Source organism: Corythoichthys intestinalis, chromosome 4 (genome assembly GCF_030265065.1).
Source record: "Corythoichthys intestinalis isolate RoL2023-P3 chromosome 4, ASM3026506v1, whole genome shotgun sequence".
Lineage (NCBI taxonomy): Eukaryota > Metazoa > Chordata > Actinopteri > Syngnathiformes > Syngnathidae > Corythoichthys > Corythoichthys intestinalis.
Window position 1 is genome coordinate 56,357,352 of NC_080398.1, and position 25,610 is coordinate 56,382,961.

General features: G+C 37.1%; 1 protein-coding gene across 2 annotated transcripts in view; it reads left to right on the forward strand.

Annotated features, from left to right (window-relative positions):
• Positions 1-25,610, forward strand: part of LOC130914348 (intermembrane lipid transfer protein VPS13B-like) — a 625,421-nt gene that overhangs the window by 542,839 nt on the left and 56,972 nt on the right. For both annotated transcript variants that reach the window (XM_057833447.1, XM_057833446.1), the window contains exons 47-49: positions 16,461-16,616; positions 20,879-21,145; positions 24,979-25,062. In XM_057833447.1, the coding sequence (XP_057689430.1) occupies positions 16,461-16,616; positions 20,879-21,145; positions 24,979-25,062 (507 nt within the window). The remainder of the gene's footprint in view (positions 1-16,460; positions 16,617-20,878; positions 21,146-24,978; positions 25,063-25,610) is intronic.

The window sequence follows — 25,610 nt, forward strand, 5'->3', positions numbered from 1 at the left end:
AGTTATGAGGTAAATATCCGTGACTTTTTTACAACACCAATTTTTTCATTGTGACGTAATTTGTTTAAAAGCTTAAAATATGCGAGTGAATAGTTTTTTAATTATTTATTTATTTATTTATATTAATTACTATAATATACTAAATATTAGATGAATGATTCTAAGCTAAAAAATTACAGACATTTTGAATAATAAATGTGATTACTTCTTTTTATGGCTAGCCAATTGTTGCTTTCGCTTGGAAAACCGATCTAGAGGGGTTGCAGTGTTACCTAACGGTGTCGTTATCTCACTAGTTTGATGGGTCTGTCAAGTTGTTTGTCGATGTCATTGTCAGTACAATGACATCTTTAAGAATGATGGTGAAATGCTTAGCTCTGAATTTACACATATTTGGACTTTGATCGATATAATGACCCCCAATTTTTCCCAACATGTCCCTCACTTATGTAAATTGCCCTTATACAGTGCAAACGTCTTCTGTGTCTGCATCACTTGGAAAGCTGGAAGCTGTGAGACGAGGTTTGTGATACTTGAAATGAGTGGGGAAAACTACGTAACCATATTAGTTAGGCACGCACATCTTAATGTGCTCCTGTCAAACCCAGTCACAAAGTGTCCACTCTGTACCCCTTACGACTAATGCCTCTTAAACTTGCAAGTTTGGTCTTTGATGGTGCACGGCCTCACTTCTTTTGTCAGAGAGAGAAGACATGGAGAGAAGCAGTATTGCAGGCAGATGTTGACGTTAGGATAGTTCCCTTGTGTTACACTGGTGAGCTCTGACTGCCCTGGCAGGGACGGTGCTGGCTCTCTCTTTTCATTTACTGTATTTTCCCCTCCTCCTGCCATTCAACATTGTGTTTCTCTTCCAGAGCACAATCATCCAGCTCCTTTCATGTTCGTGTGAACCTGTTTCTAATTTGTTAGGTGGCTAGGCCAGCTAAGTGGTCTCAAATTCATTTCATCAGGAAACACATGCCACTGTTCCATATGCCCATTTTATAAACGGTTCATATAGCATTTATAGCACAGAATATTAATCCATATGAATTGAATTGACATATTTTTTGTTTTACTGTAGTAAATTAAAGACTGTACATATGTGAAAAATAATAATAATGAGGAATAGTCTGCTCAAGTTTGTGAGTGTAGCTTCAATCCTTGTTTTTTATATTTGTCAAAGTGTACATTTATTACCAAAAGTTAATATCGCTTTCATCTGTACTACCTTAAATGATTTGTTATCATATAGTAAAACATTGCGGTTTACTCTAAATAGAGAATTTCTGCCTGCTTTGTGAAGGAATCCACTCTAAAAGTATTAGAAGTAGATACTAATGCACCTGAAGAGAATGTGTTAGTGTTTAGGGCAAATTTGAATTCCAGTGCTGACATTATACAGTATACTATAGGTTATACACAAATTAGTATTCTATGATGAAGTTAGTGATTCAGATCTGGTCTGAGTATTGTTTCTTTTTCTTCTTTTCATTTTCGATTCCTTTTTGGACAACTCACAGTGATACAGTGATCCCTCGTTTTTCGCGGTTAATGGGGAAGCACCCCAATTCCACACCCTCCTCCCCACGCAAAAATTGAAAATCCGCAAAGTAGAGGCGTAGCTTATTTACGTAATTTTTTTATTTTTGTTGGCGTGTTCAATGTATTTATTTAGATTTAACAGCATTGGAAATCGATACATATAAGACATGTTTTACCCTTTTTTTCATCAAAGTATAAATAAAAAATAAATAAATAAAACCATTTATGTATATGTGTATTTTGGTAAATCGTTTTTAATCACTGCAAATCTAATAATTATGATATAAATGACATGTACATATATTTATACTAGTGTGTGTATATATATATATATATATATATATATATATATATATATATATATACATACAGTATATGTACATTAGAGCTGAAAGGAATACTCGAGTAACTCGATTTTAAAACTGATCCGAGTAATTTTATTTACCTCGAGGAATCGTTTAATTTTGCCAGCTCTAAGCATCACGTTTTGCCTGGACTACTTTTAATGCGGGACAACGCGCTGACATCACGTACGTAGAGAAAGAAGCAAATAGAAATACCTGACTGCAGCCAACAGCCGCTACAAACTATGCCGACGTTGCTTAAAACTACGCCCGCATGATGCTACGGTGGTAGCAGGTAGCGTCTGATGCGTCTCTTGGATGTCACATGTACCTAGAACTAGATGACAGACTCGGCGGCGTTAGTAAACAGCAGCCATATTAAAGTAGTAGACTTCTCAGCACTTATAAATAAGATTAACGTTACTGTCACTCGTTCACGTAATGTTAGACCTGCGGAGGGCTAGGTTTCTATTATTATGACCACTCTTGATGCGTGGCTAACTTGTCTTACACACAGGCTTTATTTAATCTGTGAAAACATGGCGCTGTAGAGTGACGAGGGTGTAAAATAAAAACTTAATAAAGCTAACTGTCAATTTTAGCTCAGTAGTCATTGCTGGATAAAAAAAACAAGTAGCACTGGTCCCTAAAGTGCTCCAATACAACAGGTATCATACATTTATTTCCAACACTGCAAAAACTCAAAATCTTATCCGGACAGTTTAGATTAACTCAAAACTTAACTACAACTTAAAAATAGCTTGTCATAAATAGAAATTCAATTGAAACACGTGGGAAAACACCTAACTTTTAAGTGATGTGTGTTATGGAGCGTAATTACATTTTTAGGTAAGAAATATATACATATGTGTTTTTTGTTTGTTTGTTTGTTTGTTTTTTTTAATAAGATCTTGAAGTTTTTTGAGTGAAAGCAGTGAATTAGTCTTTTTTTTATCCTAGTCCCATCTGAGATGCAAATGTTGTCTGTTTTCAACAATGTACATCGAAAATAGACATTGATTGACTGAAAATTGTTCAATATTAGATGAAATGTATTGTTTTGTCATCTATATTTATAATTGCTCTTTACCTAAAAAAAAAAATGTTATATCCGATTACTAGATTAATCGATTGAACTTTCAGTCCATTACTCGATTACTAAAATATTCGATAGCTGCAGCCCTAATATATATATATATATATATATATATATATATATATATATATATATATATATATATATATATATATATATATATATATATATACTGGACTGTCTCAGAAAATTAGAATACACAATATTCTAATTTTTTGAGACAGTCCTGTGTAAATATACAGGACTGTCTCAGGAAATTAGAATACACAATATTCTAATTTCCTGAGACAGTCAGAAATTAGAATACACAATATTCTAATTTCCTGAGACAGTCAGGAAATTAGAATATTGTGTATTCTAATTTCCTGAGACAGTCCTGTATATATACACAGGACTGTCTCAAAAAATTAGAATATTGTGTATTCTAATTTCCTGAGACAGTCCAGTATATATATAGATATATAGATAGATAAATATAGGAAAATGCTGGTTTGTACATGTGTACATGCATATATCTTAACATTTTTAAATAAAAATACTGTCTTAATTTTTTTTTTATTGAAAAAAATCTGTGATGGCCTGAAGGCGCGAAGTAGTGATGGATCGCTGTGTACTGGAAATATAATAATAAACGTAAATCCTAATTTTGAAAACACTGTTTTTATTCCTGTTAAAATAATTTTTTGTCCACAGAATCACGTTTACAATATCATGACTTTTGTAATTTGCATAAATAACCCTTTAAATTACAACAATATTGATGAATTTTTTTGTACACGTAAAAATATTTCAGAATATTTTTTTGCCAAAATGCTTTCATCTATTATATTTATTAATGCAGTACACTCCCAAACAATATTGTGAAATTTAGTTAATTTTTCCCCCCGCAGTAGAATAAAAACTCATGGGTTGACATCAACAATTGAATTATTACTTTGCTAGTTTCCCCATCAGGTGGGCGATCTGGTTCAGCTCCGCTTTTGGGAGGCTGGTGTGGGGCCTTTTCCCTCCTCTGCTGCCTCTGCAGCATTTCCATACACTGTATGACTAACATGTTTGTCGGACTGAATACACCTACAAATAGGCGTTAATAGATACATATTGGGATTTAGCTGCTTATGTCGAGAGTAATACTGACAGTGAATATTAGGATGTCAACTCACCAATTCTCATTGGTGTTAGTCTTAACCTAGAAGAACCCACGGCTCAAAAGCAGCCTATATGAAAATGACAAACTTAATATGGGTTCCCTACTTCAGATCACTGCCTGCGTGCTAGCTCTACCCTGTCCCTACTCTGTTCTTTATTTTCCTTCATTTTCCTATCCTCTCAATTGGCTGGTGTATTCCTTCCTCAATCTGTGTTCCCTCTGTAAATAGTCAAGTCACATTTATTTATATGGCACTTAATCACAATAAATGTCTCAAAGGGCTTCACAGGCTCACAGTTGACAGATCATTACAGCATCCACTGATCTGAACCCCCAAAGGAGGAGAGAAAAACCCCAAATCCCCAACAGAGGGGAAAAACGGGAAACCTTGGGAAGAGCCACAGATGGGGAAATCCCCTCTAGGATGAACAGGCAACAATGGATGTACAATTACGACTACTGTGTAACACAGCATGTAGTCAGGTAGCATACATACAGTGGGGAGAACAAGTATTTGATACACTGCCTATGGGAAAACCCATTGGCAGTGTATCAAATACTTGTTCTCCCTACTGTATATTGATTCATGGTTTTGTATTGCTATCCTTCTTTTTCTTTTTCGATTCCTTCTGTCCAAGCAACAACAAAGGATTTTAAATTTCCCCGTGAGATAACACTGTTCCATGCACTGTCGTTTTCCTCAAAGATGATGATAACTAAAATATTTCGTAGCCGAACAATTTTTTTCATGACGATGACGAGCTAAAAACGTGTTTTGGGGGACTAAAACATAACGAGACGAATGCCAGTTTTCGTTTAACAAGACGAGTATGAGATGAAAAGTCACGAGTTTTCATCATAAGTTCACAATGTGTGACATTTTCTTATCGTATGTGTAGTAACCACGCATCGTAGCAGTGTTCGGTTGTGTCACTCATGTGACGTGCTTTCCCCCAACCCCCACTCCACACACATGCTTACTCACCAGTGTCCTCCTCCTTCCAGTCTTGCCTTATGTGATACACATGTTGGGTGCTGGTTTTCTTATCTTGGCTAGATATACCATGCTGCTTAAGCCTTTAAATGTCTGTGCTGAGTGATGATCACACACTAAATGTAACGTGTAGCATTAGCAAAGCATTTGCGTTAGCATTTAGCATAGTGAGTGTCGTCTTAAACTCTTGGAAAAAAATTTACATCCTGTTCGTGGCATTCAAGTGAGTTAAATTAATTGAAAATAATGTACTTTTTTACTGCCGAGTGTGTATTATCATCACGAATATGGTGATGTTCTTGAAGGCTCTACAATTATGTGCTCGTCTGTCATTGTACATTCGAAATTGTTGGAAACCATTTATATATCTATTTATGGAATAAAACTTTTAAAGTTTACAAACAAATTTTTTTGTTTGTTTTCGGTGACTAAAATTAGACAAACACATTTTAAAATGACTAAAATATGAGTAACACTAATAAGTATTTTCGTCTAAAGGACTAAAATTAAAAGGGATGCCGAAAACAACACTGGTTCCAGGATGAAACACATTCAACACCTATTCTTTGTGTCAAAGCAGTAACCGGACAGGCTTTGAAAAATAAATAAATATTATCCCAATCCTAGAAAGCTCATCTGTGATACACAGCAGTAATAATGTCATTCTTGGCTTGGTTTTGCATGGATGGAATCACTCATCTTCATTATTAATTTAACACATGATGGCAGCAGCAAAACTAACTCAGAAGCCTACATGACCATTTCTTCTGCCAATATAAGAAAAGACGCCAACCAAACTATGATTGTGAGATTTTCCTTTATGCAGCATGAAAATGAAACTGTCCTCCCTGTAAGAAAAGGGTTTTAACAGGTTTTAGCTCTGGAGTAGACATTTTGACGATAGAGTACAAGGCAATTTCCAGGCTTCAATCCTTTCAAATATGCATGTTACTTGTTAAAAATGAGTTCATTTTATTCATTTTAATTTATTCTAAATGTGTGAGATTCACCCCAAACATCATGGTTCATACTATTTATTGAAATGTCAGCTACTTTGCACATTCAGATGTGAACATCTGAAATAGAGGCTTAATATTGTTTTCTTATGTCGAATATTGATATTTTGATAACAAACCAAAAGTTTTCGAACTATAGGAGAAAAAAAGGAAATCACCCCATTCTTTTTCTAATTTTTGAAGGGAGTGAATGTGACTAAATTGCCGAGTGGGAGATGGGAATAAAATGTGCGTACAGAAGTCCTATTTATCTTATGTTTTGCATGTTCTTCTCTCCGTGCTGACTCCAACAGTATCCCGGAATATGTGAGAAAGTGCAAACTAATCAATTTCTCACTGACAGGGTAAAACAATGTAGACATTAGACAAGCGCCTGCTTGTTTTATTGATTCATTGGTTATTATTTACATTTGACATAAGATGGGTTCTTCCCAGATGTTTGCAGCATTTCTGAATATGTCAGTCCCATGTTTTTTGCACACATAATTTTCCTAGAAACCACAAAGTTCTGTCATTTGTTACCAATTTTATGAGGCTATACGTGATCTCCGCTGGATCAGGCTCGACTTGGTGTCATCCTTATGACCGTTCCATATTTGATTTGAAAGAAAAATTCTTGAAATAAATATGTAAGTAGTAAGATGTTTTTGTTCAAGTACGTTCAGATAAATACATCCAGTTAAAAAGTCTTGTAACGAACAAGATCATTATTTATTTCATTAATTACTAAGTCATCAGTCGCACTGATGATCTAAAATACAACATCAAGATGACAAAGCATCGTAATCTCAACGGTTTACCTTTATAATAGTGAAGCATGCTCATCTTTTTGTTGATGTGTTGTCATTTTTAGAAGAACTGAATGGTATTTTAAGGATAGAGTTGTTTTTTTGTGGTTGTGGCTGCAATTTTTTACTTGTCTCCTCAGGGTCACTACAGATAGTCCCATGAAAGACTTTTTTTTACTCAATATACTGTATTTTTCGGAGTATAAATCACACATGACATCCTTTATTTTTTCCCCAAAATTGACGGTGCACCTTATAATCCAGTGCGATTTATTATTTAATTCCGGTTGTGCAAAATGACCTCGAACCAATTTTGTTGCAGCATAACGGTATTGTACTGCTACAGTAAAGTGCTCAAATTCATCATTCATCAAATCATAAAACAACAAAACAAATAAAATAATAAAAAATTACATGATTACACTTTTAAAACATAGCAAACAAATGACAAATCCAGTCAATGGATTCACTATTGCTTCTAATAATCGAGTGCGCCTAATAATTGCATGCGCCTCATGTATGAAAATAAGCTTATTTGATGATTTGCCTTTTCTTCCGGTGAGTTTTATAGTCCAAAGAATGTAGTACTGTTTTTTCTGGGCTTTGGACCAACAAATGTTGAGTATTGGGTCAGCAATAAACACTGTACAGATTACACAAGGTATCAGTATATAAACCAATAGCGTACAACAGAAATACAATATGATATATAATAGAAATTAAAATACTTGAGATTCCTTTTGAATTCATTAAAACCTCCCACAAATGCAGGTCATCATCTACATTTGATATTTGTCATTCTGTACACACAAATATATTCAATTCAATACACTTTAGTAATCCCTTGGGATGGTTCCCTCATGAAAATTAGCTTTCCAGCGCCCACAACAGCAAAGATATAAAGTGCAATAAAAAAGTGCTTGAGTAAAGGCTGTTTCACACGAGTGGCAGGCCAGTGTGAAAGGCGGCCCACGGCAAGTGCAAAACAGGAGGAGCCACATAGGCTGACATAGACCCTTTCAGGAAGTGAAAAGCGGGTGGACTCCAGCAAGCATATTTACTATATTCCCAATACAATTACCAATACATTTATTTTTCATTGTTGCACATGAAAACTGAAAGTTTTCCTTTTGCAAGGAGTAGGGGGCATTAGCCGTGTAAAGAATTTCACTAATTTCGGTAATATGGATTTTTTTTTTTTTTCTTGTTATTTGTGAACAACATTTGCACGCACCACGAGGTATCCTTTAGCTTAGCAAGAAGAGGTGAGTCACTTTTCGAGTGTCCCAGAGCTCACAAAACTTTATAAAAGCGCGTTTATAAAGGTGTCGGCGGCGGTGAATTGTGTATATCCGTCTGCCAACACAGCCTGATAGCACAGATATCAGTACACCTGCCCCTCTGCTATTGGATGCGTTGTTGACATCAGTGCGGCGATGCAGTGAAAATGGAACATGTCTCTATTTTGGCCCCCGCCCCTCGGCGAAAGTCAAGACTTTCCGCTCCGTCCAGAAAGGCCGCCGCCACTCACTTTTGCCGAGAAGTCCCCTCCCACTTACACAATGAATGGGTCGCCGCTGAACCCTTCACACTAAGCTGTGGCTAGTTTGAAACAGCCTTATAAGAATTAAAAGAATAAAACCTTTTTAAAAATGGAATAAAATACAATACAATACGATATTGCTTAAAAATACAATACAAGAAATAATACACACTAGGCAGATAATAGCAAGAGAACCCAAGTAACAAATGGCAGCAGAGGTGCTAAAGTGCTATAACTCATTATGATCCCTCCCCCCTAGAGGAGAGTTGTTGAGCTTGATAGCTCGTGGGACAAAGGAGTCTCTCAGCCTGTTGGTTTTGCGCCTGCGAAGGCGCAACCTGTTACTGGACATGCTCCTCTGTGCACTGATGACAGTGTGTACAGGGTCAAATCATTGCTATAAAATCCTGAAATTAGGGTTGTTGTTGTTTTGTTTTGTTTTTTAAGAAATCTATAAAAAATCGTGTACTTCAAAGGGGCTGTACTCATAATCACCAAATAATTTGGAATAAAGTGCTACAAAGCCAGGAAACTTGAGACAATCTGCATCCTTACTCAGTGTCCAAATGACAGACTGTATGCAGTCGAGTGCACGCAGAGAGTGAAAATGCTTTGTGTGATTACATCCAACCATTTAGTTTCATAATCCCTCAGTAGATCATTGTGACACATACATTGTGTTGGTTCCAGTCATGTGCTGGAAACTAACCACCATTATTTAACCATAATCACAATATCTCCCCATGGATTTGCGAAAAAGAAGAATGGTTTGAAATTTGATTTTCACATTCATTTCTCACTCAATATGCAACTTTGGAAACGCTAATAAACTCTAATATTGAAGATTAGTTTTTGGCAAACATTTTGACTCAGCTATGCGCAAGTGTTGGAGTTTATTGGATGAGGCAGTAGATCATTCGTTAGGAATGAGAGCTTCAACTTGTTAAACTTCAATTTTTTGTCTCTTTTCCAACTACTGTCGAGGTGTCCTTGAGAAAGGCATCAAAGACACTCAAGACAGCTCATGGATGCACGCAGCACCATTTGTTCACCTAATGATCTTGACATCTCTCCATGAATACATGCTTGAGAGTCTCCCGAGGAACTTAAAATTTAGCAAGAGTATCAAAAACTGCAATTTTAACTAGATTTTTCATTTAGCTGTCAATCACAATGCCCACCGGCTTGAACATTACTTTTACATTAATTTTGGTATTGTTGCCGATAAAACAATGCATCAACTTTTCATCAATAGCATCCCATACATAGTGGACATCAGTGTTGTTAATCTTGCTTTTAAAAAGTAATTAGTTAGTTACAAATTACTTCTCCCAAAAGGTAATTGAGTTAGTTACTCAGTTACCTTATTGTAAGAGTAGTTACTCAGCAAAGTAACTAATGTTACTTTTCATGTTCTACCCATTATTATATTATACAGTTTATAACAAGAATTTCATATTACCTGGCTGAAGAATAAAAACGCAATATACAGTATTCCAAAACATTTGGTATTTATGTGGATCAAATATATTGATCTGCTAAGAAAACACAAATGTAAACTGACAATTAACCAGTGCAAATCTCAAACTGCATGTTAGGCCTGCTGCACAATGTGCAAAACACTATCCTTAAATATTCCGTAAAGTCACAATATTAAATACTGAAAATAATTCAAGTACAGAAAACAATACCCAAAGATGTAAACTTGGATAAAAAGACTGATTCTTGCCCTTAATTTCCAATGAGAGAAAAGTAGTGCTGGTGTTTTGTCAATTTGGTCTCCCCTGTTGAATTAATTTCCAAAGCACTACTGAGCGTGCACATGGCAACCACACCTCGTAAGAGCTATCACAGGTCAAATTTTAATCGAGTTAGTCCACCGTTTTGACTACGACGTTGTTGCTGCGAGTAATGTTTTTAAAGTATTTTCATTTTATAGTGCCTTTACGCGTTACTGTAATCTGATTACTTTCTTCAGTAACGAGTAATCTAACGCATTCATTTTTCCAAGCCAGTAATCTGATTAAAGTTAGTTTCCCTAGTGCCTGTGTGTTACTATTTTGTTTTTGCCTCATAATGTATGTAGAATGAAGACTACTGTAGTCATGTACGAAGAGCATTTCTCTCATCGGGGGGGGGGGGGGAAATGGGTCACGTGTAATACGATGCTGTATGATTGCTGTCTCCCACGGCCGTCAACAACATAGCATTCTGACGAGGCAGCGAGGCTAACAGTGAAAGGCAGGATATATACCGCAAATGGATGCCTTTGCTCACTGGAAATACAGCCATTACTTCCCAGTAAAGATGACAAAAATATCTCTGTGCGTTGCAAACTTTACGCTGGCTGAAAAAGACTGTCAGCCGCTAAAAACATCCAACTCAACAAGGAAGCACTTAGAATTACAGCACAACGCGACGAAACTCGAAACCTTCAGGTAACAAGACAGGCTGCACTTCTACAGTTTGTAACCAGCCTTTATGCGCATTTTATTGTCAGTGTTTGTAACCATAGGCGGAGTTTTACTTTTGTGGGGCTGGGGGCAAAGCATGTTGATGACTTAAACAAAAGTCAAAAGTTTGGATACATCTAAACATTTTTACGTTTTATATATTTTCACTACTATTGTAAATCCTCTCTGAATACATCAAAACTATGAACGAACATGTGGAATGGCAAAAAAAAAAGTGAAATAACTGAAAACAGTTTTTATATTCTACATTCTTCAAAGTATCCACCTTTGAGGTGTCGCCAAACTTTTGGCCAATACTGTACATATACATATATAAAACTGTTCAAGCTCAGTTGTTGTTGTTTTTGAAAGCTTAGGTTTACAGAAATTCTAAATATCCATCCTGCCTCCACAGGTGTAGTTTTGGCTTAGCAAAGCAAAAGATAGTCTGTTAGGTGGTAGTCACATGATCTGCTCGAAAAATGATTTTGACCCATTATGAAATACGTTGTAGGATTCTTTTTCATTTCATTAATTTTTGTTGTTTGTTTTATTGCTTTACAACTTCTTTAGACAATATTTTAACAGCTAGGTCTTTATTTTAAAGGAGAAGTTCAGAATTTTTGACATTAGTCTTTATCTTGGAGTTAGCGGGGGTTTATTTAGTCATTGGAGTTGATTTGAACAAATTTTGTGCAGTTTGTCAGTTATCTGTTAGTTTCAGGGCTCCGGGGTGGCTAAGCTAGCGCGAGTCAATGGTGGTTGAAATCAACTCCATCGACTAATTAAACCCCCGCTAAGATTAAGCCTTATGTGAAAAATTAAATTACATGTGATATTTTGTTGTTGTCATTTTTATGTTGAGGTAGCAAAAAGAGAAAAATTGGTAAAAAGTAACTGATAAGTTACTTTTAAAGTAACTTAGTTACTTTGATAATAAAGTAATCAGTAAAGTAACCAGATTACTTTTTTGAGGTGTAATCAGTAATCAGTAATCAAATTACTTTTTTAAGTAATCTATGACAACACTGCTTTTGACCACTAAGCCACTCCAGAGCCCTGAAACTAACAAATAACTTGCAAATGAATTTGTTGAAATCAACTCCACCACTTATTTTTATCAAATCCTGAACCTCCGCTTTAAGACGACGCTGAAATCAACCAAAACTGAAAAGTTACCTATTGTTGCTTTTAAGGACGTTATAACCCTGTTGAAATACACTACACCTATGCTACCGCAATATTATTTACAAGACATTATATGCCTGATAAACTGCCCCATGGCTACCCATAAATTTATTAGAGTTTCAACAGTGGAAGTATCTAATATAAACATGTCAAAACGTAAGGTAGATTTGTTCGATAAGACAGCTTGCATCGACAGCCCCCACCATTGAGTTAAGCTGCTGTCAACAATGGGGAATTTAGAAATCAACAGAGCCCGGGCATGATCCGTCCACCTAGCCAATCATCACCGCGTTCGCAACTGCGTCACCACCTCCTTCGTTCCACGCCCCGCTACCTCTGCTCTATCCAGGCTGTCGACAACTCGCGCTTCATTCAACCAAATTGTCGTAACACTACCCATCACAACCTCAGTACCGGTAACGGCATTGCAAAGATGGGAAAAATAATTAATTAGATTACTCACTACTGAAAAAAATAACACCGTTATACTTTAACACCGTTAGTAACAACACTGGTGGACATTTGTATTTCTTCTGAAAATTGAGAAAGAAAAAAATATCTTCCATACAATAAGGATTTCTCCATTTAGGGTTCTTTCTTTATTGCATGCGAGTGCAAGATCTGGCTTAATTCCTGGGATAAAAGCCACTACATGTGGCAGAGTGGCTTTTTTTTCCTCTGTCACAAAGTTGCAGAAGTCCGAAAGAGGCAAAACAGCTTTGTATTTTTCATTCTTGTTGTCTTACGTGCTCAATTTTTGTTAGTGATGTTTTCTTGTTTTTCATCGCTTGAGTCAGAGCCAAAATGACTTAGACGTAGTCGCCGTTTGAAGTTTGAGGAGAGACACTGTTATGACGTCTGTCTTTAAGGTCAAGTTGAGCCACAGGCGCGATAACGTGCAGAGAAGAGGGAGGGACGGTGGGGTTAAAGGAGACAAAAGTGTTGAAATAGCAAAACAGTCCACACAGATGGTGCTGAGGCACAACACAGGCTTCCAGTAAGTTCACTACCAAACGATTTGGGCCGTAATTAACTTCAGTCCAGTCCTTCTTAACTACTCACTGAGACTGAAACTAATACTAAGAATGAAAAACAGGCTTTTAAGTTGACTGCAACTTAAAAGGTTTCCATTTCATACTGGGCAGCTTACAAAGCAGCTCAAACTTGAAGGTACTTTACTATAATGCTAGTGCTGCTTTAGGGGATTATATAGTACTTCTTCACCCCAAAGCTTAACCATAACTTCCACCACCTGGTTGTTTACCCCACTTTGCCACTTTCCCTGTGATCAAGCCCACAGGGGAAGGAGATCCTTGAAATTATGTCACTTCAACTCAACCAAAAGGAAGTAGAGACCGTCTCAAATAAAGTGAATTCAGGCTTTGATTAAGATTGTTATTGTAAAGAAATCTGCCTTCAAACACTGAGGAACGATTGCAGTGGAGGGAAACATAAAAGGTCTTGACCAGGGCTCCCCCATGCTCTCTGACCCGGGGGGAAATTTGTTTTCCTTAAGAAACACACACACAACGATTGCGTAAAAGTTCAGGACATTAGAGTGATGTGTAAATCTTTAAAAATAGTTCAAAACCACTCCTCACTGTTTTATTCTGGTTTGTTCTCCTCTGGGAGCATATTGAAGCCAGCCGCTCTCTGAGTCCCGTACACTCTACCTTTCTGACATTCTCATTCTGCCTCTTGTTCTGTGACGGAGGCAAGCCGCAAGTTGTGTTGGCGGCAACACTAACAGAAAGAGTTCACTCAGGTGGAATGTCAGTCTTGTTGCCTCCAGAGGGGAGAGGGCTTTTGATCTGGCCTGCGTATTTATGGTTCAGCTTCTGTATTGTGGCTATCATTTCGTGACAACACTGCATTGTTTGACACATGAGCTCTCGTCATGTCACGCTCACAATAAAAATGTGGTCAGTCACTGAATGCTATAGCGCAGATGTGCTCTCCGCATGCATGAACTGGTCAGTGCGCTAATACAGTATTTGCCTATGCAAAACATCAGTATCTGATGAAAATCACATCACTCCAGTTGCTGATCATTTTTGACTGGAACATTTGGAACATTTTGAAGGTAGTAGGTAACACGTTTTTAACAGCTGTGAAAATGACCAAAATGCAAGGTTTTGTTGGGAAAGTGACAGTTCATTCCGGAATTGGAGGTCATTTTACGCTTCACCCTTCAAAAATTAAATAATTCACTTACCCTGCATGCACATTGGTATGCAAGTGATTATTTTTATGACTATGTCATCGTTTTAGTGGACCCTCATGATTCGAGGTCAACCGATATGGGATTTTCAAATCACGATACCGATATTATTAAAAAAAAAAAAAAATTCAGGCGATTGCCAACATCCAAAACCGATTTTGTAAACCGATATTTGAGGCCGATGTACTTTTTTTTAAAGAACATAGAATATAAAAGACCATTAAAAAAAAAAAATTGCTTCAAGATTCAAAATTACATTGATAACCCGAGCCTTAAAGGATTAATGCGATGTAGTGCTACCAAACACAGCTCTTCTTTCTTTATGATTATACGCACTCAGCAGGAACAGTACATTATTTTTAAATAATTAAACCCACTAGGATGTCACAACAAGAGGCAAACAAGTGAGTTTAAGAGGATGCTTGCCGTTCTAAGGCTAAAGCTAACGCCAATGCTAAGCCAATGCTACGAGTTACATTTAGAGTGTAACTCACCTTAAATTTTAAAAAAAGCTTTTTATCAGCTTATTCTTTTTGTTAATCGGCCGATGGCAGATGTTGAAGAAGAGTCCATATATCAGCCCGATATACCGGACGGCCGATATATCTGTCTGCCTCTACTCATGATTCGAGCACAATCCGTTCCACGAACAAGCTTTTAACGTGAATCTGCTCATGAATGTATTTTCTCCATAAGATATAACTGAATTCCAGTTAATGCGTGCAACACCACCTATGATCCCCATGTTACCTCTAAATAATAATTCAGGGTGTATTTTTAAGGATAAATACTCTGGAAAAGAAATTAAAGAAATAAAGTCATTGTTATTTATATAGAAGCACTTGCTATGAGGGCTGAAGTCTAGCGAGGTAATGAAAGTGCGAGCCAGCCGAGCAGGAGGAGGAGAGAGAACGAGCAGCTATACCTTAACATTAAAGAAAACGATAACGTAATAAAAAAACTTTTGGGTGTAAGTAAACATGGACATGGTTAATGTTCACTTGTAAGCACAAATGATTCGGATGCACTTTGATACAAAATTCTATCACTGGAGACAACAAGGATGAGCGGCAAGTGGGCAGATTCTGGGGGTGGGGGGTTCTGCTGATGCAAGATGCTTGTATGCCCCTTAGTGGGACGCCGAGACACTTTAGGAGTCAAAGCGAAAGAGAGCTTGCATGCGACCTGGCGGGAGAGAGGCTTTTCCGGCTCATATTGTGAAAATTTACTGCCATAATGAGACTCATTTTCTCTCATGATGATCCTCGTATTGTGAAAAACTCGTAAAGTGAAGCGCTGGTATCATGAGGGTCCACTGTATGTTTAGCGAATGTAGTGTACTGTATGTTAGTGGATGTAGCCTAAGCTGAATTTTGAAGCCAAATTGTCTTTTAATCATGGAATGACCCATGGTATCACCAACAACTACATTTTAACACTTTGCTTGCATAAAAAAATCTGCTTTTACATAGAAAATCATCCTCTAAATTGATGGATATTTGTATTTTGTAACTGTGTAAGTTGTGGTGTAGAACAGCACTGCATCCATCCAACAAGGTTTTCAATGGTTCACTCAAAGTCTGCAAACACAGAATTAAGTTGTCATCCTCATCAATATAGCCATATTGTGACCCATGGTTCAAGGAATTATATAAAACACAGTTGGAAAATGTTATCCAACGTAAATTTGTTCACCATCTGTTTATTGTCGTCCCGGCGCTGTGTCTTTACTGTCAGGCACACGCGGGCGGGTTTGCTCCATATTGAAATGATGGATATGAAGCTAAAATGGTTACAGGCCAAACTATCTGCCTCCTATTTAGATGTGTGCCGAACAGATTCGTCCACATCCATCGCACAAGCAGCCACAATTAGCTTCCACATCAGCTGTTTTCCACCAACCAATTTATTATGTTTGCCTCCTTCTATTTTTGTACAGCAGCAGAGCAGTAAACAGGAACTTTGTGTTTGTCCCCCCTACCAAAATCGTTTAAACAAAGAATCCTGATGTTTATGCGCTTTTTGCCTAGCAATAAATAAAGAGCGAAGCAACTACCCTCTGATGTTAACTGTGCCTCTGTCTTTGTTTTTTGTGTCTTCTCATCTCGGTTCTGTGCTGCAGCTGCTCCACATCTGCATCGAAGGTTGGGGCAACTGGCGCTGGTCAGAGGCTTTTAGTGTGGACAATGTGGGGACCCTGCTCAGGACCATTGAGTACAAAGGCCGCACAGCTTCACTCATCATCAAGGTGGTGCAGCTTAACGGTGTTCAGAAACAGGTACGCTACAAGTCAGTGACAATAAAAAGTAAAAGAAGCAATCTTTAACTTTTTATTGTTCAAAATGTTCCCTTGATTGATGGCATGTATTCAAAACAGATCTACATTGATAAATTTGGCTTGAAGAAAATCAGTTATATAGATATATAATTTATACATATATACATATGTATATGTATTTTTAAATAAAAGAGACTCAGGAAAGAGTCTAAAAAACTTAATCAGGTCTTTCCAGTGGTACCTCGACATACGATCCTTTCGACTTCCGACGAAAAATTTGACACGTCATTTGTTTCGACATATGACGCCATGCTCGAAATTCAACGATTTATGACAGCGTCGCGATTTCATAGTTTTCCGATTTTTTTATTATTATTATCGTAACATCGGCAAGGAAGTCGCCAGCTTTGTCAGATTTTTAATCATTTATTGCAGAACCTGTACAACACAACAGTCCGCCGTAGCCGACGCCATCAACAACATGAAAAAAAGTGCCGTATTGGCCCGAATATAAGCCGGTGTTTTTTGCCTTGAAATAAGACTGAAAAAGTGGGGGTCGTCTTATATTCGCGGTCTAGACTTTATACCCATTCACAACGCTAGATGGCGCCAGATATCATTGAAGCGATGTTCTGTCATGATAGATCTCAGCTACTCTCAAGTTTAACCAGTTTACATTATTTTATTGCAATGTTTTTCCTTATTCAGATTTGTTTCAAGACTAGTTACATTTAGACTTCACTTTGATGGTTAATGCAGTTATTGCAATTTTATTGTTTTATATCAATAGATTGGTTTATTTACATTTCAAAAACCAGAAGCCATTAATTTACGAATGTGATTGCACTTTAGTTTACATATTTAAATGTTCAGATATTAAGATTTGAATGAGGCAAAGTAAAATGCTTTTCCCCTCAAATATATTGTTATAATCATTTGTTTCAGATGCACTGTACTTATTTTCTGTATAAAAATTAATTTGGTGTTCAAAAAGTCTTTTTAACACCGCTCTCTCTCTCATCAGTCACACGATGTATTCAGGAACAGCATGCAAAACACAACCGGCACATTAAAATGCGATTCGTTACTTTAATATTATGATTTGTATTTATAATTTATTTGTTTTGCTATGTGTAATTGCTATTTGTAATTGTACCAGCAGTATTTATTAAGGATTTAGCATACGTTTTTGGCTGTGAAACGAATGAATCGAATTATAATGTATTCTTATGGGAAAATCACGCTCGACATACAACCGTTTCGACTTACAAACCAGGTCCTGGAACAAATTAAACCCATATGTAGAGGTCCCACAGTATGTCCTAAATATTTGCAGTATGTTGCTGTACACTGGCGTGCACACTTGGATGCCAGGTGGTGCTCAAACACAGGCCCTTGCCCTCCCAACCGAGCAAGTGCCTTTATCAAGGTTATTAAGACAAGATCATTATTATGTAGCCATGCGTGTGCTCCCCAAGCGCCACAGCCATAATTACTGTGACTATGCCCTCTGTCCTTTAAACTTGGAAAGACGCCGCAGCACAGTACAATAGCTTCTATCCACCTCCTCTACACACCCCTGCTTGCAGCCCCTACGCAGAGGTAACAAATAATGTGGATGTGTCTTCCTAAACCTCACTTGCTCAACAATTTGTCTTGTGAAGTGGGCTTTGTCTCTGTGCAACTTTCTAAATTAGATGAATGCCCGGTGCCACCTGTTAAACAAGCTAGGCTAGCCGCTCACCATAAATCAATTAATAGATGTAACATGGCGACCTGCACACAACCATTATCGGTAGGAAAAATAGACTAAACTATATATTGTAATGCCCTCGGCTGAGTGAGGAATCAGTAAAGTATGTTAAAGTTAAAAAGCATCTGTGTTTGAAAACAAAATCTGTTCATGTATTCTACACTACTGTTTTCAGAACAAAACAAAAAAAGGGAATTGTTTGTTTTACATAACTACCTTTGGATTGCTGTTGCAGACTGAAGTTTTATTTATTTTGTTTTATGATTTTCATTTATCACTCTTAATAGCACTGTCAAGAATGGTATTTGCGTTTCAACACTTTTTTTTGTCGTCTGTGCTCCTGAGTTGATGTTTTATTTTGCTTTCTACCACTAGAAGCAATATGAAACAGTGTTAAACATTTAGTCCACATCATAGCCGTCACAAACCCTGAACCATCTGTTTTTGCATTTTTACACCAACATTCATGTTGTAATATCCACAAATACAAAACAGTCACAGAATTTTGAAAGCGGCACAACGCCATCAAATTACAGTGATGACACATACGGTATAAAGTACTTGACAAGAGTCATGTTTCCCACTTTTCCTCCATACTGAACAGACTTAGTCTTTTATGGCTTTTCCCAATATTCCATATGTTGCTTCTAACTTTTTCCCGTTGGCTCAAATGATAGGCTAAGAATGTCGCTCTAGTCCAATTCACAGATACAACTCAGCGGGGGTCAGTAGGTGGCTGCTGAGAAATTGGATTACAATGCTGTCATAGCTCTTATTTCACAATAAATCTCACCACTTTGAGTGTTATTAATGAAGATTCCCACTGCACTTTCAAACCTATAGTTCAGAGCTGAATATTAGTAGAGTGAAGAAGCTACATCCGGCCTGTACACATTCTTTTTTGAGACGTCAAATTAAACATGTTCATGTACAGTATGTGAAAATGTGTGTAGGTTATACAAGCGATCGTGAACAAGTGTAGTTCTATAAAGAGAAAACTGTCCTCATATATTGTTATTTGGAGCGAAAAGGAGTATTTGTTCAGATACAGATTTGGGTGGCCCATTGAGGAATAGCTAATATGAGTTAGAATTTTGTGTAGAAAGCCCGTCAGCAAGCTAAAAAAATTTTAAATGCATGCACACTGTACTCTAGTTCAGTGGTCCCCAAACATTTTTGCATCACCGACTGGTGTAATGTGGGCCTTTGATGTGAGGCAGAAAATAACAGTAAATATAAAGAGCTCACCATTCGCTGAATCAACCTTTATTTAACAGCGGCCTCTCTTAAAACTTGACAGCAAATATTCTAGGTTGCAGGCATGAGTTCTTCTCCAATCGTGAAAGGTTTCGTGAATTTAGCAGCACGGTTCACCACCAGGTATGATGCTGTCAGTGCATTCACTTTTGTTACCTCATTTGCTAGCTTTTAGCCAGATATTATGCAGAATGGACTTGGTTGTAGGCTCTCTTCTAGCTCAGCAGGTGGCCTTTTCACTTTTAAAAAAAGCTGTCCTAAGACGTCTACATATCCAACAGCAGCTAATGTTACTATTTCCATTGACTGACGCCTGGCTGCTATAGGTGTACAAACACTCCAGTAATGGCGGCTAACCCCTAAATGATGTACACAAATCCCTACTCAGACTAGTCAAGAGGCACAGGCCAGATTGCGGTCGTTAACAAATGATTCGTTTCTCTGCGGCCCGGTAGCAAATGTGTCACGTACCGGTACCCGCCCCGGTGGTTGGGGATCGCTGCTCTAGATATCTTTAGACCTCCCAAAGGGAGAGCTCCTGATCTTACTCACTTTGTTGTTCTTCTTGGTAAGGACACCAACTAAAAGGGCTACTATTTTATAAGCATCAATCTTCGAGGCCTGGTTTTGAATTTTTGTCTTAGGACTGATTAATCAATGTAAGACTCGTTGCCTGTAGGCCCTGAGTTAGCCAGTGGAGGGCATGTGGTTTCTATCAAGTGTATGAGCTAATGATAGTCTACATTTCGGGAGCTTCATTTTAACTTTTTTTTATGACTTATAATGTTTAACTGGTATAAATCACTTGCATATTAAAGTAAAAAAGGTTGTTTGGTAGGTAGAATGTTAGGGTTAACGGATGCTCATTTTCATTAGACAGCACCACCACCTTAAAACAAGCTAAATTATGTATTTTTAAAAAATGCAAATTGTTCAGTAGTTCTTAATCCTCTGTATTTTGACAAAAACATGTTCTAAACATGATATAATATCAAGGGAACTGTTTGAAATTGTCCACAAATTAGTCCACTAGACTCGACTCGACTCAACTCAACTCAAATAGCTTTTATTGTCAGAGTGCTTCAAGTCATCATTTGTGAAGAATACATAAATCTTCATAATGAAGTGTATTTGCTCAATGAAGGTGGACTATTTGGTGTTAATCCAAATTTGGATTTTTCAGTGTTGAGAGAGGCTGTGGTCTTCCAGTGCCTTTTCAGTATTTACATTGTATCTGTTTTCCCCTCTGCAGGTGATCATTTGTGGGCGCCAGGTCATGTGCAGCTATCTGACTGAAGACATTGAGCTTCGGTTGGTGCAGCACTATGTTGGCCCCGATGCTCAGACAGTGGTCAGAGAACACTGTGACTGCCTGGTGGCCGGGACCAAGTTGCCTTCTTATATTCTGGAAGATGCCGAGCTGACAGAGTTGTGTGTGAGGGCCAGAGGAGATGACGAGTGGTCCAAGGATGTGCAGCTGGAGAAGAAGGACAAGAGCACCAGCAGCTCGGTTGTACAGGTACACTAAACAAAATCTTGCAATCTTAGAAGAATGAAACCTCTCCAGTCACACCTCTGATTTGTTATGATTTTGAAACAAATAGCAATAACATAAAGTGCAGCGTGTAATTTCCTTTGTCCAAAGGCGTAGGTTTGCATAGGGACGGTAGGGACATAACACTACCAACTTTTCAGGATGCGCAAATTGTCCCCGCCAACTTTTAAGTAATGTTATTTGCACTATATAATGGGTTCAGTTATATAGGTATTTTAGGTTGTCTTCCCATATATTGTAATGATAGAATTGACCCTACCATTAATAAGTGAATTATTTTCATTATGTTCACACTTAAATTGACCCCTTTTCACCTGCTGAATGCGCCGGTCCATTTTTTTCCCTCAAACGCACGTTTGATTGGCTCATGACTTGACCCAGCCCCACCACTCACACGCACGCTCACACTCACACAGCCCTGACAGAAATACATGTGGACAACATGCCGCCTCCTTCGAAGAGGAGGGATATTAGAATTTTTTTTCGGCCCGCAGCAGCCACTCCAAGTAATGTAAAAAGACGTCCATGTTGTGGAGGTAGGAAACACGCCACTAATTTTGCTACTGAAAGTTCGACCTGCATCACAGTTACCATAACATTAAACTGAGTGAACTTTCTAACCTGCAAAACTCGAGTAAGAAGCTGCTTAAAGAGACGTGTCCTCCTGCATGTGTTTTCTACTGTTAAAGCTAATTAAACTGTGAGAAATGTAGTGAACTCTGCTGAAAACTATAGGAAAAAAACTTGATCAAGCTGTTTGGAGAGAGAGAGAGAGGTCCTAGTCTGTGTTACACAGGAAGTGTTGACAGTCCAAAAAAAAAAAAATATGCTGATGCTTTTCTGCTCGTAAACAGCCTAGTTTAGAAGGAAAGAAGGCTAGAGCATGTTCTGACTTAACCCGTTTGAAACCAAATACCAATTAGTGCATTTCATTTATTAATTTTTATTTTCTACATTATTTATTCAAAGTATTTTTATTTTCAGTCTATGCAGACATGTTTTTTCAGATAATCGTGCATTACCGATACTCATAATCGGGTTTAAAAGTTTCATTAATCCCGATTTAGATTTTTTCTTTTTTTTTTTTTTTACTTTTTTAAAAACTTTTTTTATTGAATTTTCATACATTAATGGGATCGGTACAGGCAAAACACAACAAGGGTAGAAACACATAAATGATAGTTGATGCTAGATAAGGTTTTGATAACACAAAGTAAGCTTCTTTCCAATAAGGTCAAGATAAGGTAAGATTTTTTTCCATAATTGCTCAACCCACTGATGCACTTTAGAAATGCTTGTGGACAAAAGCAGTAGTGTTTTACCCCATTTTTTATGTGTTCCCTTAACATGTTTTTTTTTTTTTTTTTCATATATATCCCTTAATGTGATTTTTTTTAAATTTTCATATATATTTAATTTTTTTTTTTTTTTTTTTTTTTTTTTTTTTTTTTTTTTTTTAGATAATATTGAGTGGTCTTAAGACAAATGGTGATTTTGTTTTTGCATTCCTGGATCGTTAGAGATTATTAACAAGTTTGTATTTATTGTGTATAGTAATACAATTGAAGTTCAAATATTGCAATTTAAACTTGCTAATAAATTCCAGACATTTATTCTGGAAGTTTTGAAAATGTTTCTTTCGTAGTTTTTGAAAGCAAAGGTTTAAATCAAACGGTGTATCACATTAACCAATACACATGAAGGTTAGTATACATAAGTCAATACAGATTTATTTTGTATTGATCATTTAGCCTGCCGATTAAATAGGTTCATATTCAAATGGAGCCCTGTCCCCTGTTCAACCAATCTGTTTGGTCTTAGTAATGTCCCATTCCCACCAAAAAGTGTACATGCAGGTTATACTGTTAAATCGTCCCTGCTAATGTTGAGACCAAACCTATGGCCTTGACTGGGTCCAATTGTTGCCATCGTTTACCCATATAGTTAGAAAGTAAATCACTGTATATTCTCCTTTTTTGCATGATTTTTCTCTTTAAAAATTATCAAAAGTGTTTTTTTTTTTTTTTTTTTTAAATAAATACATGCCATAAATAAAGCCACAGGGGCAAAAATGCAATGTGAAGGCCTAAACTGAGTGTAATTTTTTTGTTTGTTTGTTTGTTTTTTGTTTTTTAAAAATGTAATGCGGAGGTTAAAACCAGCCTTCCCTCATTCTGTCTTCTTACACTTACACAAGTCAAGCCTGTCAGGTATCAAGTCACACATGACTGGCATTTTTATTTGACTTTAAAATAGCTTATCCCGCAGGTGGTCTGCCCAAAGGTGCTTTGATATCTTTAAATCTTGCCTTAATAGCTCGGAGACAAACCAAAATGCTTTTGGCCTTGGAGAAGGTATCAACTTCCCGTATAACTAATTCAAGGTTTGATTGGACCATGAGGTACAGAAACAGACTCCTACTGTACCCTTCTTTCTGACATGTATACAGTATATACACAATCAGAGTGCATTTATAGTTTAATGCTCCAATCACAATGAGTGTAGAATGTGCAAGACAGGCAAATAGATAAACACACTTATTGTGCAATCACATCCTCATCCCTTGCCTGGACCACCAACCGGATCACATCTTCTCCCGGGTGGCCGCATTGGCACATCGCTTGAGAACAAACCATGACTATCTCGAAACAAATGTGTTTCACTTTTGTAGTCTGTTCCCCAAAGATGTTGAGAAGCAGAGAATACAGTTTATGCTCACTCGCAACATCACAAAGCATAAAAAGGAAATGCTTGCTGATAAGTGGGCACTAGCAGATGCTTTGAAGACACTTTCACACCACTATATGTATTAGCACCAGATGATCTTTCTCATTGATGTTGCTTCTTTTATTTTGGAGTTGACTTGTCTTCAGCTTGTCTATCTCTTTAGTTTTAATACTTTGAGCTTCTCTCCATTGGGTAACCACAGCTTTTTACAGCCTTTGCTGTTATCTCTTTTGTGATGCAGAGCTCATTCATTAAAAATGTGTAGTTGTTTTGTCGATGAATGCTTGATCTGATGTCTTCTGTAACTCGTTCCTTCTGGTTGTTTTGCTCTCTTGCTCACACATTGGCTACCTTGGCTATCATGTTGTTACCCCAGTCTTTTTAATTTTAACTTTATTTTCCGACAACCTGCATTTCCATCCTTTTAACCACATTTTTTCCATGTCTCTACCTCGTTTTTATGATAGTATGCATTCAGGAGGTTGAATGCCCTCAATTTAATAAGATTGCTTTGCATTTTGTTACTCTTGCTAAATCATTTACATGAGTGACTAATCAGCTACTGTAATTTACGGTCTATAAGGCGCACCTGACTGTAAGCTGCTACCCACCATAATCATGTAAAAGATCTGATCTGGACATAAATGGAGTTAGTGACAACATTTGCTGGATGACACTTAATGACATCTGTCATAGGCATTCAATAATGCCCATGGCAATGTCATGTCATAATTATGACTGTCTTATGACAGTTATATAACACCGCTGTCAAATAATGTGTTACCTATTAACCCAAATAAATCGACAAATAAGGACTCTTGGCGGCAGGATTAAAAATGCGGGAAAAAATTAATGGCTTACAGTCTGAAAATTACAGTAATTGACTACCACCTGAAATGTGAATTGGCATCACAATGTTTTGAATGAATGGAACAAAAAAAATAATTAAAATGTATATTCTTACCCTTTCAAATATAATTTGCTGTTGTTTACTAAATACAGCTACCACACCATCCAGTCAAGTCATGTATGAAATTTGACCCGCTAAAAATAATTTTGTCTTCCATCAGGTGCCATGTTCTGCTGGTTCTTTGCTCTTTGTGTGGTGTAATCTCATTACTATTGAGCCTGAGTCCCAAATGCAGCAAAGAGTGGTGAGTATCCTGGATTCATACGGATTTTTTTAACATATGATGGAAAAACGGAGACACAATCTCACTTTATTGTTATTGTGATTATGAGAACCATGTTTGTTCGTTGTTATATTCTGACACTTTCGGACACTATTTTTCCATGGTATACTCAGTGATATCATGCAGGGTTTGCGTGGGCCAATAAAAAGCAATTAGTCATTAAATGTATTTTGTCGAAATGAATGCCTTTAAAAGCATTTAATTAAATGTTAGAGGCAATAAAAATTATGTAAATTTCACAGTTTATGAACCTATTTTGATTGGGAATGCCAGTTCTCTGCACTGAGCGCTTTTCTTTTAGTGAACATAATTTTTTTGAGCACTAGGAATATTATTTTTGTTGTGCTTTCACTAAATGATACTGTAGTGACTTAACTGTTCTGCCCAACTGCATGATGGGAAGTTGGGCAACCATGACTGTCTCTGGTGACTGCAAATGGTATAGAGTATGTTCTGCGTTATGTACAATTAAGCGTGTTAAGTAAAAGATTGTCTCCTGTGAGAGATGG